At 32.2% G+C, this 19,996-nt stretch overlaps 1 protein-coding gene across 1 annotated transcript; it reads left to right on the forward strand.

The window, feature by feature from the left end:
- Positions 1–12,575: 12,575 nt before the first annotated feature.
- On the forward strand, positions 12,576–17,132 carry LOC149771418 (uncharacterized). The gene is made up of 5 exons (XM_089948476.1): positions 12,576–12,762; positions 13,475–13,528; positions 14,613–15,031; positions 15,732–15,836; positions 16,560–17,132. The coding sequence occupies exons 1-5, from the start codon at positions 12,690–12,692 to the stop codon at positions 17,070–17,072; spliced, it is 1,164 nt and encodes a 387-aa protein (XP_089804602.1). The 5' UTR covers positions 12,576–12,689; the 3' UTR covers positions 17,073–17,132.
- Positions 17,133–19,996: the final 2,864 nt, after the last annotated feature.

Consider the following 19,996-nt stretch of genomic DNA (forward strand, 5'->3'; position numbering starts at 1 on the left):
TTTAATTACATTATGGCATTGCTAATTCACAGCATTTTTTCTGATATTAAATAATGGAAAAAACATTAGGTACAACCAAGACTTTTTGACACCATAAAAATATGTAATTAATGTGCATATTGTTTATACGGGTTCCCTTGGTCCATTCTGTTTTTCTAGGGTGCATACTTAATTAATAAATCAAAAGTATATTAAATCTTTGAAGGAACTTACCGCTAAAATGATGTTGCAAGGAAGACACAATGCTTCATTCGGTGGTGTAGGCAGTACGATAAAGGAAACTTATAAAATATTATTAAACAGCATTCATTCTTTTAACTCTCAAAGAGGGCCCTATTCAAATGACTACCGCCGTGTTTTACAGTGCTATATAACAAGGGATAAGAAATGAATATTCAGTTTATGGTAATGAACGGGTAATTAAACTGCTTTTATTGTGTACATGCTAAAATAAAGATAAGAAACGAATCAAGATATACCAGTGGGAAAGTCACTACAAGTGTGTATGTATTAAATAAATTATTAATTAATACATACCAACTTGTAGTGACTTGCTATTAATAATTAAATCGTAGAAGACTTTTACTGGGAAGATATAAAGAACTCCTATATCATCAAAATGATTTCATAAACAATCGTAACCATAATTAATCATTTGCACATATAGTTAGTTCACAAAATTTATAGATTAAATAAGCCAACCGAGTTTATATGAAACTTGACTAAATATCGATGTACTAATAAATTAAACGTTATCACATATTAAAATCTAATGAAATTGAAAGTTATTATACTGTGACTTGAAATAAAGCATTAAACAAAACAACTCTAGGTGATATATTGCAAGCTGTTTCAAATGGTGTTTCTCTTTTCTTAAATTTAAACTAACAAATAATATAGTATCTAATCCTTTGTTACTGTTCTCAAGATTTCATTATATTTCGATTAATATTTTGTCACAATAGTGTAAATATATAGATGGATTTACACGGAATAAAATTATCGTTTAAAAAGAAAACTTCAAAGTATGAGCTTACTGAGACATTGTTCGTTAAAGGCAATATAATATCAATCTTAGATATGTAAGATAAGCTGACGATTAGCACATGTTCTACTAAAATTAAATTTTATTTGAAATTCATCTGATTCAATAAAAAAATATTAAAGGATTATTCAATGAAAATGCACATCGGACATTATATCTAACATATAAATCATTTGAATGCGAACTCCTTATTAATTGCTATATAATAAGTTTTCATTCTTTACTTTACCATCATAAATATAAAAGCGTAAGGAAGCAAAGATAACAACATAACATCAAAAGAAAAGATTAAAGACGAAAAGAAAACTCAAGTCGTGATATAACGACGTATGATAAGTAGCAATAGCTCATTTTTTTTTGATGATTTTCTGCATTTTTCAATATGCTTTGAGCCTTCGCTTGGTTAGTAATCTCTATGGTATGTATGTATGTATGTATTTACGTACACTCTTGAACCAATCCTAACGTCTGTGCGGTCATCCAAAACGAGGCGTTGCACAAGGCCGATGGATGGGACTTGAAGCGTACGAGAAGTCATTCGCTAGCATACATTGTTGTAATACTCTAGGAATTTACAAAGAGCCAGATTCCCTTGTTATAACATGAATCTCTATAGATTATAGCTAGAAGGTACAAGAATAGAAAATGATTTGCAAAGGAGATGAGATATAAACAGCGCAGTTAATAGTTTAAAACATAACGTTATGGAAATAAAACATATTCGGCAGTAATTATATCAAGAAAAGACATACTTCTAGGACACATTATGGTATCGACATCAATAGGTCTCTGAAAATGGAGTTTGTATCAATTAGGCATGATTATGTTATGTTGGTGTATCCTATTTTCAATGAATAAACTCCAATAATCTAAAATATATTGTTGCTAAGAGGAATGTTTGATATTGACTTATACGCTTGGCAATAATATACCCTGTAATATAGGAAGAAACATGCAAGAACGACATTGACGAGATGTTTTATATGAGTGATTAAAATACGATATAATAATTTTCTATGAAGATGAAGGAATTTGATAGAATTAAAAACATAATTGAGACATCTCGGACTTATGTTTTAAACAAAATGACTGGTAGATATTTAATAAAGCAACAGTTTGTTTCATAAGATAGAAATATTGCAATGTACATATGTTAGTATTTCAAAAACAAGTAGAAAGAAAGTAGTATTTAAATACAATGCTGAACTTTGATACGTGTTATAATTACATAACTGTATTCGTTTAATATTAAAAATGAAACTAATCTTTCAATATAGGTTTAATATCAATAAAGGTTGAATTATAAACCATATCAGTATGAAAGTACAGTTCACCAAAGAGTAACAACAGTTACAACATTTCTTTTAGTATTTAATAACAAACTTCCGTATATATTAAATAGTTTCCAGTGAGATAAAAAAAAAATCACAGTTCAAATTTATACCAGAAAGTTATTCAAAAATTTGTGAGTTTAATGCCATTTTCGGCAATATTAGACCACCCAAGACGGATAGTACAATTGGTCAAGGAAGAAGATGGAAGCACCCGGGAGGAACATCGACTCAAGAAAACTACTAGCAAGCTTCTTCACATATCAGTGTTGCATGAAACTAGACCTGGAGTGGTGATATGTGTGGTGGGCCATCAAGGGTTCAGAGATAGGAAGAAACTGCTACCAGTACTTACTTTTGTGTTCTGACATAAGTATAATTTATACAATTAAACGAACCTGAAAAGTATTTATACTATTCAGCACAGAAAATTGAATATTTATGAAGAGAAGCGTTCATTATAAGCTGTGAGCAATGTATATACTTATAATCCACTGAAACATTCAAATTTTAATTGTTTTCGTCAATCATTAGGGTCAACATAAAAGGCAGTCAATGTAACGTTTGGTATATATATATATATATATATATATATATATATATATATATATATATATATATATATATGCGCTAATATGATTTGTGTTGATTGATTCTTGTCTAATTATGTGGATTATGGAAAGACTTGTATAAATATTTCATTATAAACTATATGAATGACTTCATTGGCCAGTTTAAAACGTTTCATACAGGGCATATTTGTTTAAAGTAATTACAGGACATACTATTAAGGAGACCTGGGTCTTCTCTTTAGTATGTATATTTAATATATGTTTATATTAACTATTGTACGAAGCAGAATACACTATATGTTACATACATGATTCCCACGCTTTTCTAAATATAAATTTCCAGGTATTTTCCAGGTTTTTTTCCAGGATGAAATTAATTTTTTCAAGGTTAACATTTGACCATTACTGAATAGATTTAAAGAACATTTTGGATTACAAAAAACGCATTTCCAAATCTGAAGATATTACTCTTTCGAGACTTTCCAAAATATATATGTCAGAAAAGATGATTATGTACAAAACCACAAAATGAGTCACACGAAACAAATGTGACTATATTCCTATAAATTGGCATTTAAAGCCATTTCAATCTACAGAATACAAATTCTAACTTTTACATTGCTGACCTGCATTATGTTGCTCCGTGGAAACAACATAATGAGCATAAATTATTTTGTTTCCTTTCAAACCTTTAATTCCAAAAAATTCTAGAGCAATATATGTGCATGTTATACAAAGTAAACAGTTCCTATCACAGTACGAAAACCCCCAATAAATGCAAAGTATTAGAATCTTATCTTGTAACGAAAAAACTTTAACCGTGAATTTGTGTGTGCCAATAAAACCTCAAAGAAGATTTTTCAACCAACCAACACACCTTACGATGATCTGGTTAAAAATTCCATCATTTAAAGACATTTACAAAAGGGTTGATTTCAATTTTGACAAAAGACCTTCAAAATTATATTTTATTGTATAAGCAAGGGCTGAATTTTCTGTAAAATCAACTTCTCCACTTGTAGTTAAATAAGTCAGTCCCCAAAACTGTATTGATGTGTGGGCTCTTATCGTTTCTTAATATATATTAAAAGGGACGACAATTTTCCATTTTACCTGCGGTCCATCTAAGATCTGAAACCAATGCTTCAAGCGACAAGTCACTGCTTAATAATTTCGCGCCAAAGATCAGCTCAGAGATTCGACATTTTTCCAATCCGGGTTTCATCCGAATATTCCAACCCAATTTTCACAGTTGAACATTTAAGATGGAGTGTGGGTTCAGAGCAATTAAGTATAAAAAAATTGGAATCTGCCGCCACCGTAAGATAGCTTGTCAGCGGGTCTAGCAAATTTAAATTATGTTATATCGGCTTATACCTGCATGCAATCGATAGGAAAATTATTTATTGTTTCAAAAATGGCAAGTATTATAATCGGTATGTCTTTAATCCGCTGACAGAACAGACGAACCTCAGCGTAGATGAAACCTGACCCGGTACTCGCCATTTGCACTAATAGTCACATAACTTCACAAATTTCAAACAACGACATTGGAAGTTCAATAGTAACGTGATATCAACAACAATCTCCTTTCAATGTTGTTGTAAAAAATTTAAATTATGCTAAATGAAACTATGATACCTTTTGTAAAAATCAGAAAGAACTCAACATTTTTATTTCGAGAGCAACTTTTAGAAACTTGGCCAGTCTGATTTATCAATCAGAGTAGTCTGGTTACCTGCTTCGGATACTCCTTGCCTGAGAGAGCATATGTCAACGTGGTAGTCACGTGATACGAAAAAATTCCGAAAGTTGGTCTCGGAATAAATATAGAGAATTTTGTACCCATTCTTTTTTGTATATTTATTTCAAAGACTTTAATTATTTTTCTACAATATTTGAAAATGAGGGTTGCGAGAGTGTGTGTTCTCGTGCGACTAGCAATCGAAATCGCTAATACCACCTCAAATTTCATCAACACATTAGTTTTATCGTCGTTCAGCAGATTAAAGACATAACGATTTTAATACTCGCAATTTCTGAGAAAATAAATAATTTTCATATCGATTTCATGCAGGTATAAATCGATTTAATAACGTTTAAGTTTGCTAACCATCTGCTACGCGGCTAAGCTTTAACGCCACAATGTTGGCCTCTTGTGATGCTAGACTTTTTTTCTTACCTTCCATAAAAATGAAAAAATACGGACATCGAGCTGTGAAACAAAACGTCTACTAGAAGAATCCAATCTACTAAGAGTTTCGATTGTCTCAACAAATATATTTATGGCAAACACCCAAATGATCCATACTGCAACCTCCTAATATTCTGGTTAGAACTCGATAAATTTTACTCACGATCAGTTCAGTTACGACTCAATTACATGATTGTTTCGGGCGTCAAGTTGTGGAGAAAAATTCTCGGGTTTTCCCCGACTTTCGTCAATATTTACAAAATTCAAGGACTTTTCACGGTCGGGAAAAAGTTATAATTTCTCCCGACTTTTTCCCGATTTTCCGGTAGCGTGGAAACCCTGTACATTGTTTGTTCTGAGAAAATATTTTTAAAAAAGTCAATCACCTCAAATTAAAATTGTAGTATGAATTCTGTGTTTGAAAAGATAATTAAAAATGTAACACTTATTATATGTTGCTTATGCAAACAAAACTTAACATAAAACAATTAGTAAGACTTCCCCACCTCATCAACGAAATAAACGAATTTTGTTTCAATTCATTTTTATAAGCTAGTTGTATCAAGAATGAAAAATTAAACAAAACAAAAGATACATTGTTAAAGACAGTAACATAAGGCTTCATCAATTTATAAGAACACACATGTATCTGGCATTTAAATGAAGAGTGAGAACTTTGCTTTAATCACTTAATTAGACGTACATTGTTTAATTCATTCGATATTTTCTAAAGGTTTTCCTTTATTATTAGGTCTTAAAAAGTGTGTACTTCTACTCAGAAAAAAGTCATTTTGACAATAAATACCATTTTATTGTGTTAGTCTTTAATATTTTTAAAAAATAAAAAACAAAATTGACTACAGGAATAGTTTATGTAAATTCGATGATTTGAAGCCGATTTAGAATAAAAGGTAGAAAATAATTTATCATCTAAACAGCCTGTCGTGTGAGTAGTGTTTCATGTGTAAGTCAGGCTGATGTAACCTTATTGATGTTATAAAGGTTGCGGAATTCGTTGAAAAATTACCAATCTTCTTAAGACAACTGGCTGGAACTGGTCTGTAAGCAGGCTCCAATTATTTACGGATAGTTTGTAGGATAGATACAAAAGATAGTCAGTGATGCATTATTCATGATGAGTTCTTTATATTCGCTACCTTTATTAGGTTAGTTACTAAGTCACCAACATATATTAAATTGTTACCATTAAGATACACGATTTCAAAAGGAATACAAAATATACTTTGCACTTTAGGGTGAAGTTCTTCAAGTAGCTGTTGATCATACTGATCATATAAGAATTCTTAAAAAAAAACACAGTGCAAAAAAAATCCATTGGTTGGTTGGCATCCATTTGACTGCGTAAAACAATAGATTTACAAAAATAACAATTAAAACAACCGTTTTCTTGAATCTAAATTACTACAGCAGCTCTACACGTTTCCTGTGTCGATCAGTGAGAAACTTCCTCTTTTAAAGACACTTCACTTCAACCTATGTCTGATTTAATTAGCAACCAGAGCTTGATTGTTTACATCAAGACAGTATGCACATATTTCGATGCTGTCGTAGAAGAGTCGTTTAAAATCGCCTATATTTTGTTTTGATTTGTATTTTATATAATTATATAATCAAGGAATTGGCGTTATGACAAACATTAGTTTTTGATATTATCAGATAACATAAAAGCAATAATAAATGAAGATAAAAAAAGAAGTAATCTATAGACTGTGTTGTTTTAAATATATTAACAATCTATATACCAACATATTTTAACTATTTATATTTGTGCGCGTATTTCTAAATCAGATTAACCTTAGATTTGATAATATACTAATTATTACAATTCAAAAAAATAACGATAGGTACAAATTTGATGAAGGTCCATACTTCATTTCATTACTTTATTTTGCAAACCTTCAGATCATTTAATATTAAGGACACGACATGAATAGAACAAACAAAGAGTCTACAGGTTTTATAAAAGATGCTTGTGTGATTTTGTCTAATAAGATTAAAATATCAATGAATGGATGGACGAAGTAAACATTGTGTACGTTTGAAAAGTTTGAAATAGTTGCTTTAAGTGATCTATGTTAAATCTATGATTGTGTCTTAAAAAAATATTTTTCCTGTTACTCTTACAGTATCTCAAATCAATGAGTCTTCAGTATGTTTGAAAACATAAGTATTCATTGATATCCGGGTTTGAAAATTGCTTCAGTGATGTGTGATGGCTAACGACATTGAACACTATGATATATTTGACTTTAGATGCCATATTCAGGAAGAGAAAGCCTCTCAAATATTGGTAATTAGTATGCATTCATTATAAGGTGAATCCGTGGTCTTCTGATATTATTACGAAAGGTAGCATATAATTTAAACGTTCCCCTTTACGTTTATCATCAGAGGAAAACAGCAGCAAATACGATCGTTTTTCATATTACAGAAGCATTTGTTTGTTTTGATCATATTTTATTTAAAAGAAAAGAATGAAAAAAATATAGAAATGAAGCCGCTTGTGCAGCTTTTACCACAATTGCTTTCAACTTTTTCGATTTAAATTGATTTTTATTTTTCTATCACTAACGTTATTCACACTTGTATTAACAATAGTTCTATAGTGGATTACAATGTATTGTTGGCGTTCTGAAGATCGGAAGAAAACATGTTGGAGTGAAATACAGACATACATTTATCACGGATTTACAGTTCTGAGTTTCTTGGTTCTTATATTCTGCATGGCGATACTATTTGCACAGACGAATATTACTGCAATAATTTTCACAAGCTTGTGTCAAACACCTCCTTAACTTGATGTACAGAGATTTTGTTTTGCTTTCGAGTTAGTACACGAAGTTTATACCAAAATTTAGTTGCCTACAGACTACAGAGATAAAGAAATCTGTTAAAGAAATGGACTTGAGAGATTAACGTTTAAAGTTGTTTAAGACGCATCTTTAAATTTTAATCCATCAATATTTGTTTGAGAAATTGTAGTTCAAACAAAATGTGTCCAAAAGAGTTCATTACAAAAAGCTCGATCATCTCGTGAAAAAGTTTTTTAGGATTATGACCGGATTGTAGATTTGGGTGAGGAAACCATTCTTTGAAAAAGGTTCAGTTATTGGATTGGCAAATTTATGTACAAAGGAGCTTTTTAACCAATGTGTATTAATTTCTGACACTGATCACGTAATTATTTGATATACACAAATGTCTTTATTTGGGATCTGGACAGATGGATTGGTGGAACTATAAGTTCATTGGTGCTTACTAATCCATCAGAAAATGTAGTATCAATCAAGAAGTCAAAATGAATTAATTGTTTTCAAAATGCAAATATTTCACGGACTTGTGTGAAAAAAGTTGCGATTGGCTTATATTGTAATGCATGTATATTACACACTTATGCATGGTGCATGCTTAGGTCTCTCAGTCGATTCAAACATGAAACGTTTTACACGACCGACTCAGTGCTGACTGGTGGAATTCACTTATTATAAGCTCTCAGTGCGTGGTTCCCGTCATGTACTGATATGCAGAATGTTTTTCAGAATATTGTATTGAACAATTTTTCAGCTGTATGTATTGAATGCGATACTCTTTTCTTTACATCATTTGTGTTTGATAGAGTACGTGGGTAGTTTACATGAATTTATCATAAATTTCCTTGAGTGTATGCAAATTTCACTTAACACTATGTTATCAGATTTATTACATTTTCAACTTAAAGATGCACTTTTAAGGGAATTCAACCATTAAAAGTTAGCTAAGATCTTGTAATAAGTCTTACTGACTCTTAAATGACCAGACAAAGGTGTTTCCTGGACTAGACCAATAATTTCCTGTCGTAATGACCTACGAACAACAATTTAATAACTTATCAATCATCGCCAAAGGATACTTCAGGAGGCCTTCGTTTCCTTATAAGGATCCCATTTTTCGCAAAATAACAAGTTGGTTCTTGTGTGGCTTTAATTTCGTTAATTGCTTTCTGAAATAAGCAGAAGATTACTTGATTTTGTTTTTGTGAGACAACTCATGATTCTCTTTTATCACCTTGATTATAATTAGGAGAATGATTAGCCAAAAAGAATCATTGTGATCAATACTTCTTGATTGATCCAAACTAGGAGCAAAGTGACTTCATTAAAAGACTGACCCATAAATGTTTCAGCTAAAGGCATAACATCCATATCAACGTCTTTTAGGAGAGCTTTAGTAATTGTGCAAGCTGGATATAAACCAGGGATTTCAACTTCAATATGATCAACTCTTTGATCCATACAGAACTTTCAGTTCCAACTGGATTAACCTTAGTTCCAGCTAGGTTGTTACATAACAATAATTAATCACCTTCAGTAAGCAAAGAGGTTAACGCTCCAATGTTTACTGTCCTGAGACTAAGTCTTATGACAAATTAACACAATGGAGAGGAACATTGACAAATCCACACTCTACTCCCTGAATAAGAACACTTTCGCTAGAATAAGACTTCTCAGGAAAAAAAGCAAAGTACTTGAGAATAAAACACTCTGAGAAGCCATTGCATTTCTTAATATCCTAAAAGGATTAGACTGGGCATAATCACCAACAGGTGATACTGAACATTAGACATGGATGGTTTGTAATTCTCCATAATAAAATTAAAATGGGTTTTGCTAGACTCAACAAACGTATTTATTTCATTACACGACCTTCATTGATCACTTAGAAACATGAGCATTTAGAACAGCACTGTCTTTATTATGTTGCATAAATTTCAACCCTTATCAATCAGAAATGAAGTGTTCTTTCTACTTAAAGTAAGTGCACTCGGGAAGAGATAAGGATTGCTCAACAATCTTGTCAGAAATTCGACTTTTTACAGTTGTAATAGTTTGCTACTTGTAAGTACTTGCATAAGACTGATATAGGTTCTTAGGAAAAACCTGTTTCAGAGAATAACTTATTTACAAAAGAAACTTCTGATTCAAAGAATAATCATCAGCTGTATTGGCTGCCTTCTCTATAGATGCAATATGTCTCTCAATAAGGGATTGTTATGACGTTATTATTGACACAATTCTTGAACTCTTCGATCAATATGAGTTGTCTAAGTCCATTATATATGTAAGTTGTCTAAGTCTATCATAATCTTTGCCAATCTTCTTGGCAGTTCACCATATATTAAGCAATCGCTCTTTTCCCCATGCAAATGCAAGATAAGTCTGATTTGATTCTTTTCAACAATTTCTTAACCTTTGACGATATGCCTCCGACAAGAAGAAATAAACATTCAAAACACATTATCTGACACTACCAATTTTGTCTGATAAGAGTGAAGTGTAGACTTCATTAGCTGTGACACCTAGTACACTTAGTAAAGCACAGTTCACTGGTATTTTAGCAATTTCGAATTTTCAGCAATTTTCAGCAATTTTCTCAAAGCTAAGAAAACATTTTGTCTACAGCTTTTCTCTAACAGAGGTTACCAAATTAATATGTTTGGCAATATCCAAAAGCCTGAACCTTTGTATACATTAAAAGAGTGTGCATTGATTGTCGACTCTAATTCCTTTAATTGAATCTACTTTTACATTTCATATCTTCCTTTTCTCTCTCCATTTGTATTTTCTTATCTTCCTTCTGTATTTGAATTGCCCTCTTTTACTTTTCTCTCTACATTTGCATGTGATATTTTTGCAGTTGCATCTCTTTTTCTTCTTTCTGCATTACATTACTCTCTCTCTCTCCCTCTCTCTCTCTCTCTCTCTCTCTCTCTCTCTCTCTCTCTCTCTCTCTCTCTCTCTGCATTTGATCTTTCCGAATTTCACTGATTTTCCAAATGCAGCTTCCTTAAATTTCTGTCCAAACCAGACGGAGACTTCATTTCAAAACCAAAACAGTTTTATCAAGAACATTCTCTTTCCCACATAATCTATGAAAATAGTGTTGATCTCTTGCATCTATATGAAGCCTTCGCTTCCGAAAGGTCATAATGCTTCCCAAGCGCAAGTAATTCGTCCTTTTTCAAGAGCTTTAACCTCTCCTGGGTAGGGTCTTCTATAAAGTTCCCTACTTTAGATACAATGGTGAAAGCTTTTTGGTCTCAATATAAATTTCCCAAATATATGAAATCAAATTACCAGAGACAAAGAACATTCCAAAGTAGTGAAGCTTAAATTTGAAAAACAACTCCAATCTTCTGAAATATAAAAATCTCTGAAAAATGTATATCTTGAAATATGCTCTCGTATGTAGAACAATTTACATTAATTCTTGTTGATGGTCAATATCATTAAAGACGTAGTTTGCAGTTATTTACATTTCCTTACACATAGTGGAGTAAAAGCCATAAATTCATATCATGTGTTAACGTCATTTAGAAATGATTACTGCTCATTTAAAGAAACATTTGAAAACTGTTGACACAGAAACGGTCTAGATATCAAAATACATTTACTGAGACACGAACAGGTAAATAATAACGGGTTATTTTTTCCGGCAGTTTGAATTGTTTAAAATACCAGAGAAAATTCGAATTATGCAATTTCCCAAGATGAGAGGCAAGATGAGAGCATTAAGGTGTCCCTGCGTAGTTAGATGATAGTTTATATTGACACACATAATGAGGAATATAGAATGCACATTCATTTCGCTGTTGGAAATCATCAATATGTCGCACATCCGAGGCAAAAATTACGACTGTGCAGATATGTGAAAGGTAGTTTCTGTAATTTTCCCATTGACATTACCCCGACCTTAAATTAGTTAGGTGTTTAAGAATGGTGTAATAGACCCGTTTAAAACGAATATTATCGTTTGAACACGGTGTCTGTTTAAATTTGGAAAATGCATGTCTAGTTTGAAGAAAACAAAAACAAAACTCCAAGTAATTGAGTTTAATAAACATGTTTAAGTTCACAACGACGGTATTTACCAAAGCGATAAGTACGATATGTATGACAAACGTTAAATCATTTGAAACAGCTGGATGCAAATTACAAATATGCATATTTTCAATATTGTTGTAGTTGTATATGTTTTCATCCGAAACATTAATCACACTAGAAATAGTAATGGGAGTATTTACAAAGTGTGACAAATTTGGAAAAATAGATTGAAATAATAAACATCAGACAAGATTATTTTACCTTGCTGATTGTTGCTAACGTTTCGGAAGAAAAACAATGATAAAATGAAACCCAAAACAACGCGACATACGTATTAAGTAATCGTGTCGAAAATGTTTGCTAAACCTAACTTATAGGAGATGTAACCTGCGCAGCATGCTACAGTTGACATGTGCTGGTGTAAAGATTTCCATGGAGACAGTACATTCAAACCGAACGATATTATATGGGCGGTCTAGAAGTGCCAACATTACGGTTTTACATAAATAAAAATATATACAATCAACATTATCTTCATGACCACTATGACGTTGGATGCAAACCTTATCTTGTAGGATATGTAACCTGCATGAACACTATAACCAATGGACATAATAGATATATAGGTAGTTATCGGGGACTTAATGGGCTTCAAAGACAAGAGAGATGATTAGCAAGAGGTGGAAATTGCCTTTTCTTTTTGTGATCGTCGCAACTGTTTTTGTAATAATTTTTAAAGGTGAGTTATATCCCGAACTTAAATTTGCTTTTTAACCTAACATACAGAGGCAAGTTACACGTATATATTCAAAAGCGTTTTGTCCTTCATGTCGAGGTCGATGCTAACATGTAAAGAACTCTTGTATGATACATAAACACAAGGTTATTTGATGAAATATAACATATATATATATATATATATATATATATATATATATATATATATATATATATATATATATATATATATATATATATACAAACATACATACATACATACGTACTGTATATTTGTCTTCGTTTAATCAGCTAGTATTCTTATGAAGGACGAAAATGTTTGATCTTTACTATCATTTAATATCATCTTCAACAAGATGATAATGATAATGATGATGATGATGATGATGATGATAGGGAGCAGGAGAAGTCTATCAATAATAATGACTAGGAAGAGTCTATTTATAGTATTGACCTCATTTCTTCAGTTCAAATAACTATTGGACGATAAAACCTATTGTGCTTTCTCTTTTACAACGACTTTAATTTTTTTCAAGTTGTCTGATTTGCACAGAAAATAAAATTGTAAAGAGATTTTAGTTTTTATATGCCGGGCATTTCTCTATAATCTACATTCACGTGTTTTGCTCGAATACTGCAAGCATACATTATATCCGTTTGAATATTTACCTTGACAATCAATGATAAAGATGAAAAATATTTTTATTCAACAGTGTTCACAAACGGCCAGTTTTTAAAGCAGTACATTAAACACAAATCTATATCTGGTAAGTAGTCATATCATTTTATTACTTTACATTGAGTAATGCATACGACTTTGTATTTATGTCAGATGTTTTCAAACGTTAATTCTTAAAATAAGTTCAAATTTTTAATATCTTTAGATTTGATATTTTTTACTAGATACTTTTTTTAAAAATTAGATGCCTTCACATATTCTGAAATTAATCACTTCTTACAATGGCTGCACACTATTCACACATTATTTGTACTATTATCAATATAATCTGCAGTTAGTATCGGTATATTAGCCAGTAAAACATATATCGGACACAATTTAGCAAAACTGAATAAAGGATGAAAGATTTCTAAACAAGTCTTGCAAAACTATACTCCTCTTGGCAATAATATGTCAATAAATTATTCCAATATGCCCAACTTATAACTTTGTAACTATATAAAATTGCTTGCATGTCATATGTTACAATTGCTTCAAGGAAAGAACCCTGTCTGAATTAGTGAATACCTGAGTGACTTTGGAGGCACCCCATAGCACATTAATTTCTTTATATGCATATTAAACTCATTATACATTTGATCTTCGTATGTTTGCTTTATTTTACTACATTGTCTGTAAAACCAGTGCCTTAGTTTACATGCACCAAGAGAAATGTACCTATGCTAAGCACAAATATGGGATCACTATATCATAGTTATCACAGATTTAAGGACATTTATGCATTTGAATGAAGTTACAATAACTGATAGTATCCGTAACCTTTCTGGAATAGCAGAATGATATATATTTGCTTTGCTATCCACTCCGATTTCAAAAAGCTGTATTCACTAGGCATTTTCTTTTCTTTAACGCCTTATTAATGCATTCTGCTGAACTGGAGCAACCTTCTTAACTGAGGATTATGTCTCCAGGAAAACTCCGGAAAGAAATGTGTTTCAACTTTTGTTATAGACTACAATAGCGTAATCACTGCGAATTGGCTAAGGTAGTGTAGTGGTACCTGTAAAAGTTTATTTTGAAACCTAAATAACAATATACCTACCTGTATACTCAAATACTTACAAATGTACATATCCTATAAAGATTTAATTTTTAAAAATCTTTAATTGCAGGAAAATATCATGTAGAAAATAGTTTTTATGCTTCATTACGAAGGCATTTTTATAAAAATGGAACTGGCCTCGAGAAACGATTTCCTGTTGCATGGACTTACGAAGAATACAACATTACTGGACATTTTAGTTGTTGGAATGAAAGCATGTTTAGTCAAAGCAAAGAGGAAAATATGCACATTGTCAGAAACTACCCTTTAGGCAGTTCTTCTCAATATCTTGGCAAACTCGGATTACTCAGACCATACAGAAAATTAAATTTACCAAGTTTCCCCGTCATCGTAACGGGTGCTTCATCAAACCATTACCTGGAATTCCAAGCTCTTCTGTACGATATCAACATAATATTGGCGAGGAGATTTAAAACACCAAGGTTAATATTTTATGATCTTGGATTATACAAGTCTCAGAGACAGGAGGTAATGGGTCAACTTATGCACTTATGTATATATGTATGTATGTACATATGTATGTATGTATGTATGCATGTAGGTAGGTAGGTAGGTAGGTATGACTGACTGACTTTATTTTCTCTTCGGAAGAGATTTCATTCAGGTAATGTATGTATGTATGTATGTATGAATGTATGTATGTATGCATGTCCGTCCGTCTGTATGTCTATATGTATGTCTGTCTTTTTTGTCTGTCTGTCTGTAAGTATATATGTATATATGTCTGTCTGTCTGTGTATGTATGTATGTATGTATGTATGTATGCGTAAATGGGTTTTTATGTGGTATCTATTTGGGTGCGTGCATTCATGTATGTGTGTGTGTGTGTGTGTGTGTGTGTGTGTGTGTGTGTGTTTACATGCATAAAGATATGCACAGAATAAATATTTGTTAAATCACCGTTTTATGGTGGAATAAACAAATGAATGGATAGCTAAACGTGTTACAAATATATCTGTCTCTGTATGCATGTATTTCAGCTTTATTTAAAATTTTGGACATTGAAATAAAACGTTATTTTATAAAACAGAACAAGACTAAACTAGCTCATGCTACATACTATTTTTATAACTGCTTTTTAACATAGACAGCTTAAGTTGTACGTTGGACAACTTTATATACACATTTTGAAATCGTGATTAATTAGAATTTGTTACAATATTTTCAGTTGGAAAAATACTGCGACTGCGAGGTCCGGGATTTTCCTTTCGACCAGTTCCCGAAACATTTGAAAATATTATACGGATTTGCATGGAAGCCTGTCATAATTCAGGTTAAGTATATGAAGGTTTGCTGCCAAGTTTATTCATCAATAGTTATATATATATATATATATATATATATATATATATATATATATATATATATATATATATATATAGAAGACTGTCCATGTTTTAGTCCATCGGTTTATAAAAGCATTATAGTCATGCCCAACAGGATCATTCAATGAATGTACTATGTCAGATGTTGCAGATCTATTTAGTACACTTCTGATTAAAATGCAAACTGTTGATGCTAGCATTCTGTCAATTTTTGTTTTGTTTCCGTTTATTTGATTTTATTTTCGGAACACTTACATGAGAGACCTTAGCAATATAATTGTATGGGAAAATGTACTTTGCTATACGCCAACAAGATTTACCTGCCTTCATTTTAACGCAATTTATAATGAACAAAATAGCATTCACTTTACGTTGCTGTGCTCGTTTTTACCCCATCGATGGCGCCATGTGTTGTGATTCGCTCGCAGTTCATGTACATATCATACGTATTATTCTGTTCGACAAGTATGCATAAATATCTTAACGTGAAAACTGGCAATCATAATATGCCAACAAACTTACTTAATTTACCAGTATCGTATGGGAACATTTTCGATTTATGCCAGAACATCAGGAATGCATATATGGCGTAAATCGAGCATCACCAGTAGTTGCATCTGCCAGAACTTTTAAATCATAATTGTTTAACAACACAAATACTTGTACTTCAGATTGTTCTGGACGAATACGGATATGTGCTCTGGCTGGACACTTCAATGAGGTTTGCAAATGTGTCGCGGTTTGAAGACCTCTTGCAAAGAGTTAATAGGTATGGTATAGCTTCCTGGGATTTTGGATTTACAATTGGTTCACATGTTGATCCAGAAACACTCGAATTCCTTGGAGAAGACCCTTGTTTATATGTCAATACAAGTGATGCAGGAGGAGGAGGAATAATTGTTCTAAGATCAAATTTTACCCTTGAATATATCATGCGTCCTTGGACATCCTGCGCATTAACGTATGGATGCATGGTGAATGCTCGGTCAGAAAAACTAATCGGGTGTCCAGCAGGATATAATTTGGGTGCATGCCAGCGGTTTGACCAGGCCATATTAGGTATAATCTTATGGCGTCTCTATGGTAGTCTGGAGACAGTAATTTTTCCGAAAAATTTGGTTTACCCTCGCCGAGGTCATGAAATAAATTATTTTCGTCTTTTGCAAGAAAGTGATTTTAAATAAGCAGCCAAGCTTTTCTCTAAATATAATTTTCAGATCTGTACGAATAAAATCTTGATTTATCGTGCATATGCATTTGCTGAATGTTTTTTACTTATAAATACACTACACATCACATTTCATACACTTAGTGTAAAATTGAAGTAAACTAATGTAAGATGTACCCTTTAAAACTATCAAAAAATTAATTCCCTGCTTATAATAATTGTTTGTAATAATTTCATACCTTGCGTATGATGTCTTCTTGTAAATTGCACAATTTTCTCAAACGAAATCGTAATTAACAATGCATTGGCATAATATTCATTATTATGCAATAAATATATTCTTACATGTTTTTGCTTTTTTTCATATATAACTATATATCATCCTTGGGTTAAAAAACTATCGGAAAAAGAACTAACAGGGAACCTCTCTTTAAAGACGGATTTATGCACACCCAGACTATTACTTGTATTCAGGGAAAATAAGTGAACGATCCTTCAACCTCTTCCCACCTCCCCACCAAACTTTCAAGAATATTTCACAGACTAAATATCTACACAGTGATCTGTCATTTTCACACCTGTCTTTCATTTACAGTTACATCATCAGTACATTTGTAAAGAAATATCTAAGATTTATTCGACGCAATATCAACTATCTATACTACCTGAAAACGGTAAAGCAGATTCAGTGATATATTCACTGCTTCTAGATCCAGGATCGAACCGGTCATCAGCTTAAAAGATATCGAGACGTAAAGCGCAACAAGGATAATATCGTGGATTTTTCCATCATTGACCTGTCACTCAGATTTTATCTGAGGGTCGTGGGTTCAAGTTTCAAGGTGATTGTGAGCCGGGCGTTGCATAACATGAAGCAAATACAACACTCGCAGGTCGTGGGGTTTATTATCTGTCAGCTGTAATTGAGCACAGTGTGAAACGATTGACCTGCCTCTTTCATGTACCTTAGGTATCGAATAACTTGATTTCGCGTCCTGGTATTTAAATGGATAGACGCTGTGTTCAACTAAGAAGCACTGGTTCTCTATTACAACTTTGATGCGAATAATATATATAAAGAACTGGTACACTGACTTGCTCTGTGGTATGGTCTGTCTATTAATGTTTGCATCACATATTCTCTGTACGTGCTGGCTACTTTACTTATATCCAATATTAATCTTAGCAGAGACATTTCCTTTTAAACACAAAATTAAGCACGATATTAAAAATCTTGTATGTATTTAAAATGTGCGGCAGTAATGTAGCAATGATGATATTGACTCTGAGGATAATGTTTGTGTCAACATTCTCATCACTTCTATAAATCCTTCAGACAAATGATTGTATTCTTTCAGACTGCATTTAGCTTTGGATGTAAAAGGTGTGAACTATGAAAAAACTAGTATGCATATAGTTGTTTTGTCAAGAAACGTATTTGGGCGGGGAATACAACGTTTATAAATGGAAAATCATTGAGCCTTTGCTCATTTAGATGCCATTCTTAACAATTTCAGTTTTAATTTGAGAGGATTGATCATTTGGGTGTATATGAATCCCTTTCGGTTTAAGTTCGTTTTCCAAAACCACAGACGATGAAATATTACATATTAACCATTTACCGTGTTCCGTGAAATTAACTGCTAACTATCCTCGTAAATGTCAATCTATAACAAAACACGTGTAACTAATTAATATGTTTGATTGATTTGCATTGTTTCCCTTACATCAATTTACATGCAGTATAAGTGTGATTTACATCCGTATCTTTGTCTACGTGGAAAACGTATTGCGTACATCAATTAAACTATGTTTGACATTGTGATTGTTTAAGGCAGCGATAATTTAATTACCCATTCCAAAGTATAAGACAACATAATCAGGTAACAGTGTGCGAAATAACTGCAGGTCGACAATGTAACACTGTGCGAAATTATCGCTCTTCTCCTCAACAATATGATTCATCCTCCGGTGAACAATAGTTTTTCAATCACCAAAAAATATAAAACCCAAAAACATTTTCTTCAGAATGCGTCTTAGCTTCGAATTGGTAAGATAATGTGTTGTTTGATTTTCTCACCATACAAAAAAAAATACCCTCACACATCACTCTTTAGCTGTTAATTTTTTTAAGTTTTTTGTTGATAACTGAGCAAACATGTTTTTGACAGTGTGTACTGCTTTCATTGATGAGATTATAAGTTTCATATCATCATATCACGTATAAAGTACTGCGCCATGACTTAAATATACAGCAACACAACGGTCCCCTTTCATATATTACTGGAGATATAATCTAGATACATTTAGTAGCTCTTATTGTTCACTCAGAAATGTTTATCAGAGAAACCAGTCTTCCGTTACCGATACGTTTGAATGGTATTGTATTATTTCTGCTTATACGTTCGTTCGCCCTACCGTCACTACCTTGATTTGTCATTGGTATCCCCTCAAAACTGTGGGTGAGATCTACTAATTGACAGTTATTATCTTTGTCTAATTAGAGGTGCTATTCAGGAGGGGTATAAAGATGATTGCGTTGAATTCAGAGACGCAAAGACCATTTTTTAAATGTTGGAGTAAAACATTATGTTTACACCAATCATAGAAACACAAAATACGTGAAACACGGTTTAAATTACAAGCGTCACTGTATTGTTTGTGGGTGGGGAAAATGGAGAAAGATAATATTTCGTAAATCAGGCAGACAAGTATGTATGACGTCGCTCTGTTGTTGTGTTGCTTCTTGACCTTTTTCCATTTGGTTATTGCTGTTAAAGGTAAATGGGCTGATGGAAGAATAGTGTGCACTAGTTCACTTAAAAGTGTAATTATTTTAAGTCGGCTCAGTCTCGATTTCCCAAGCATGGAGATAAGGCGTATTTCTCCCAAAACTACAGTAGTTTTATAACAGAATTATATAAGCGCTATACAAGGATT

Source organism: Sinohyriopsis cumingii, unplaced genomic scaffold, assembly GCF_028554795.1.
Source record: "Sinohyriopsis cumingii isolate HCF-2022 unplaced genomic scaffold, ASM2855479v2 utg001869l, whole genome shotgun sequence".
NCBI classification, from domain to species: domain Eukaryota; kingdom Metazoa; phylum Mollusca; class Bivalvia; order Unionida; family Unionidae; genus Sinohyriopsis; species Sinohyriopsis cumingii.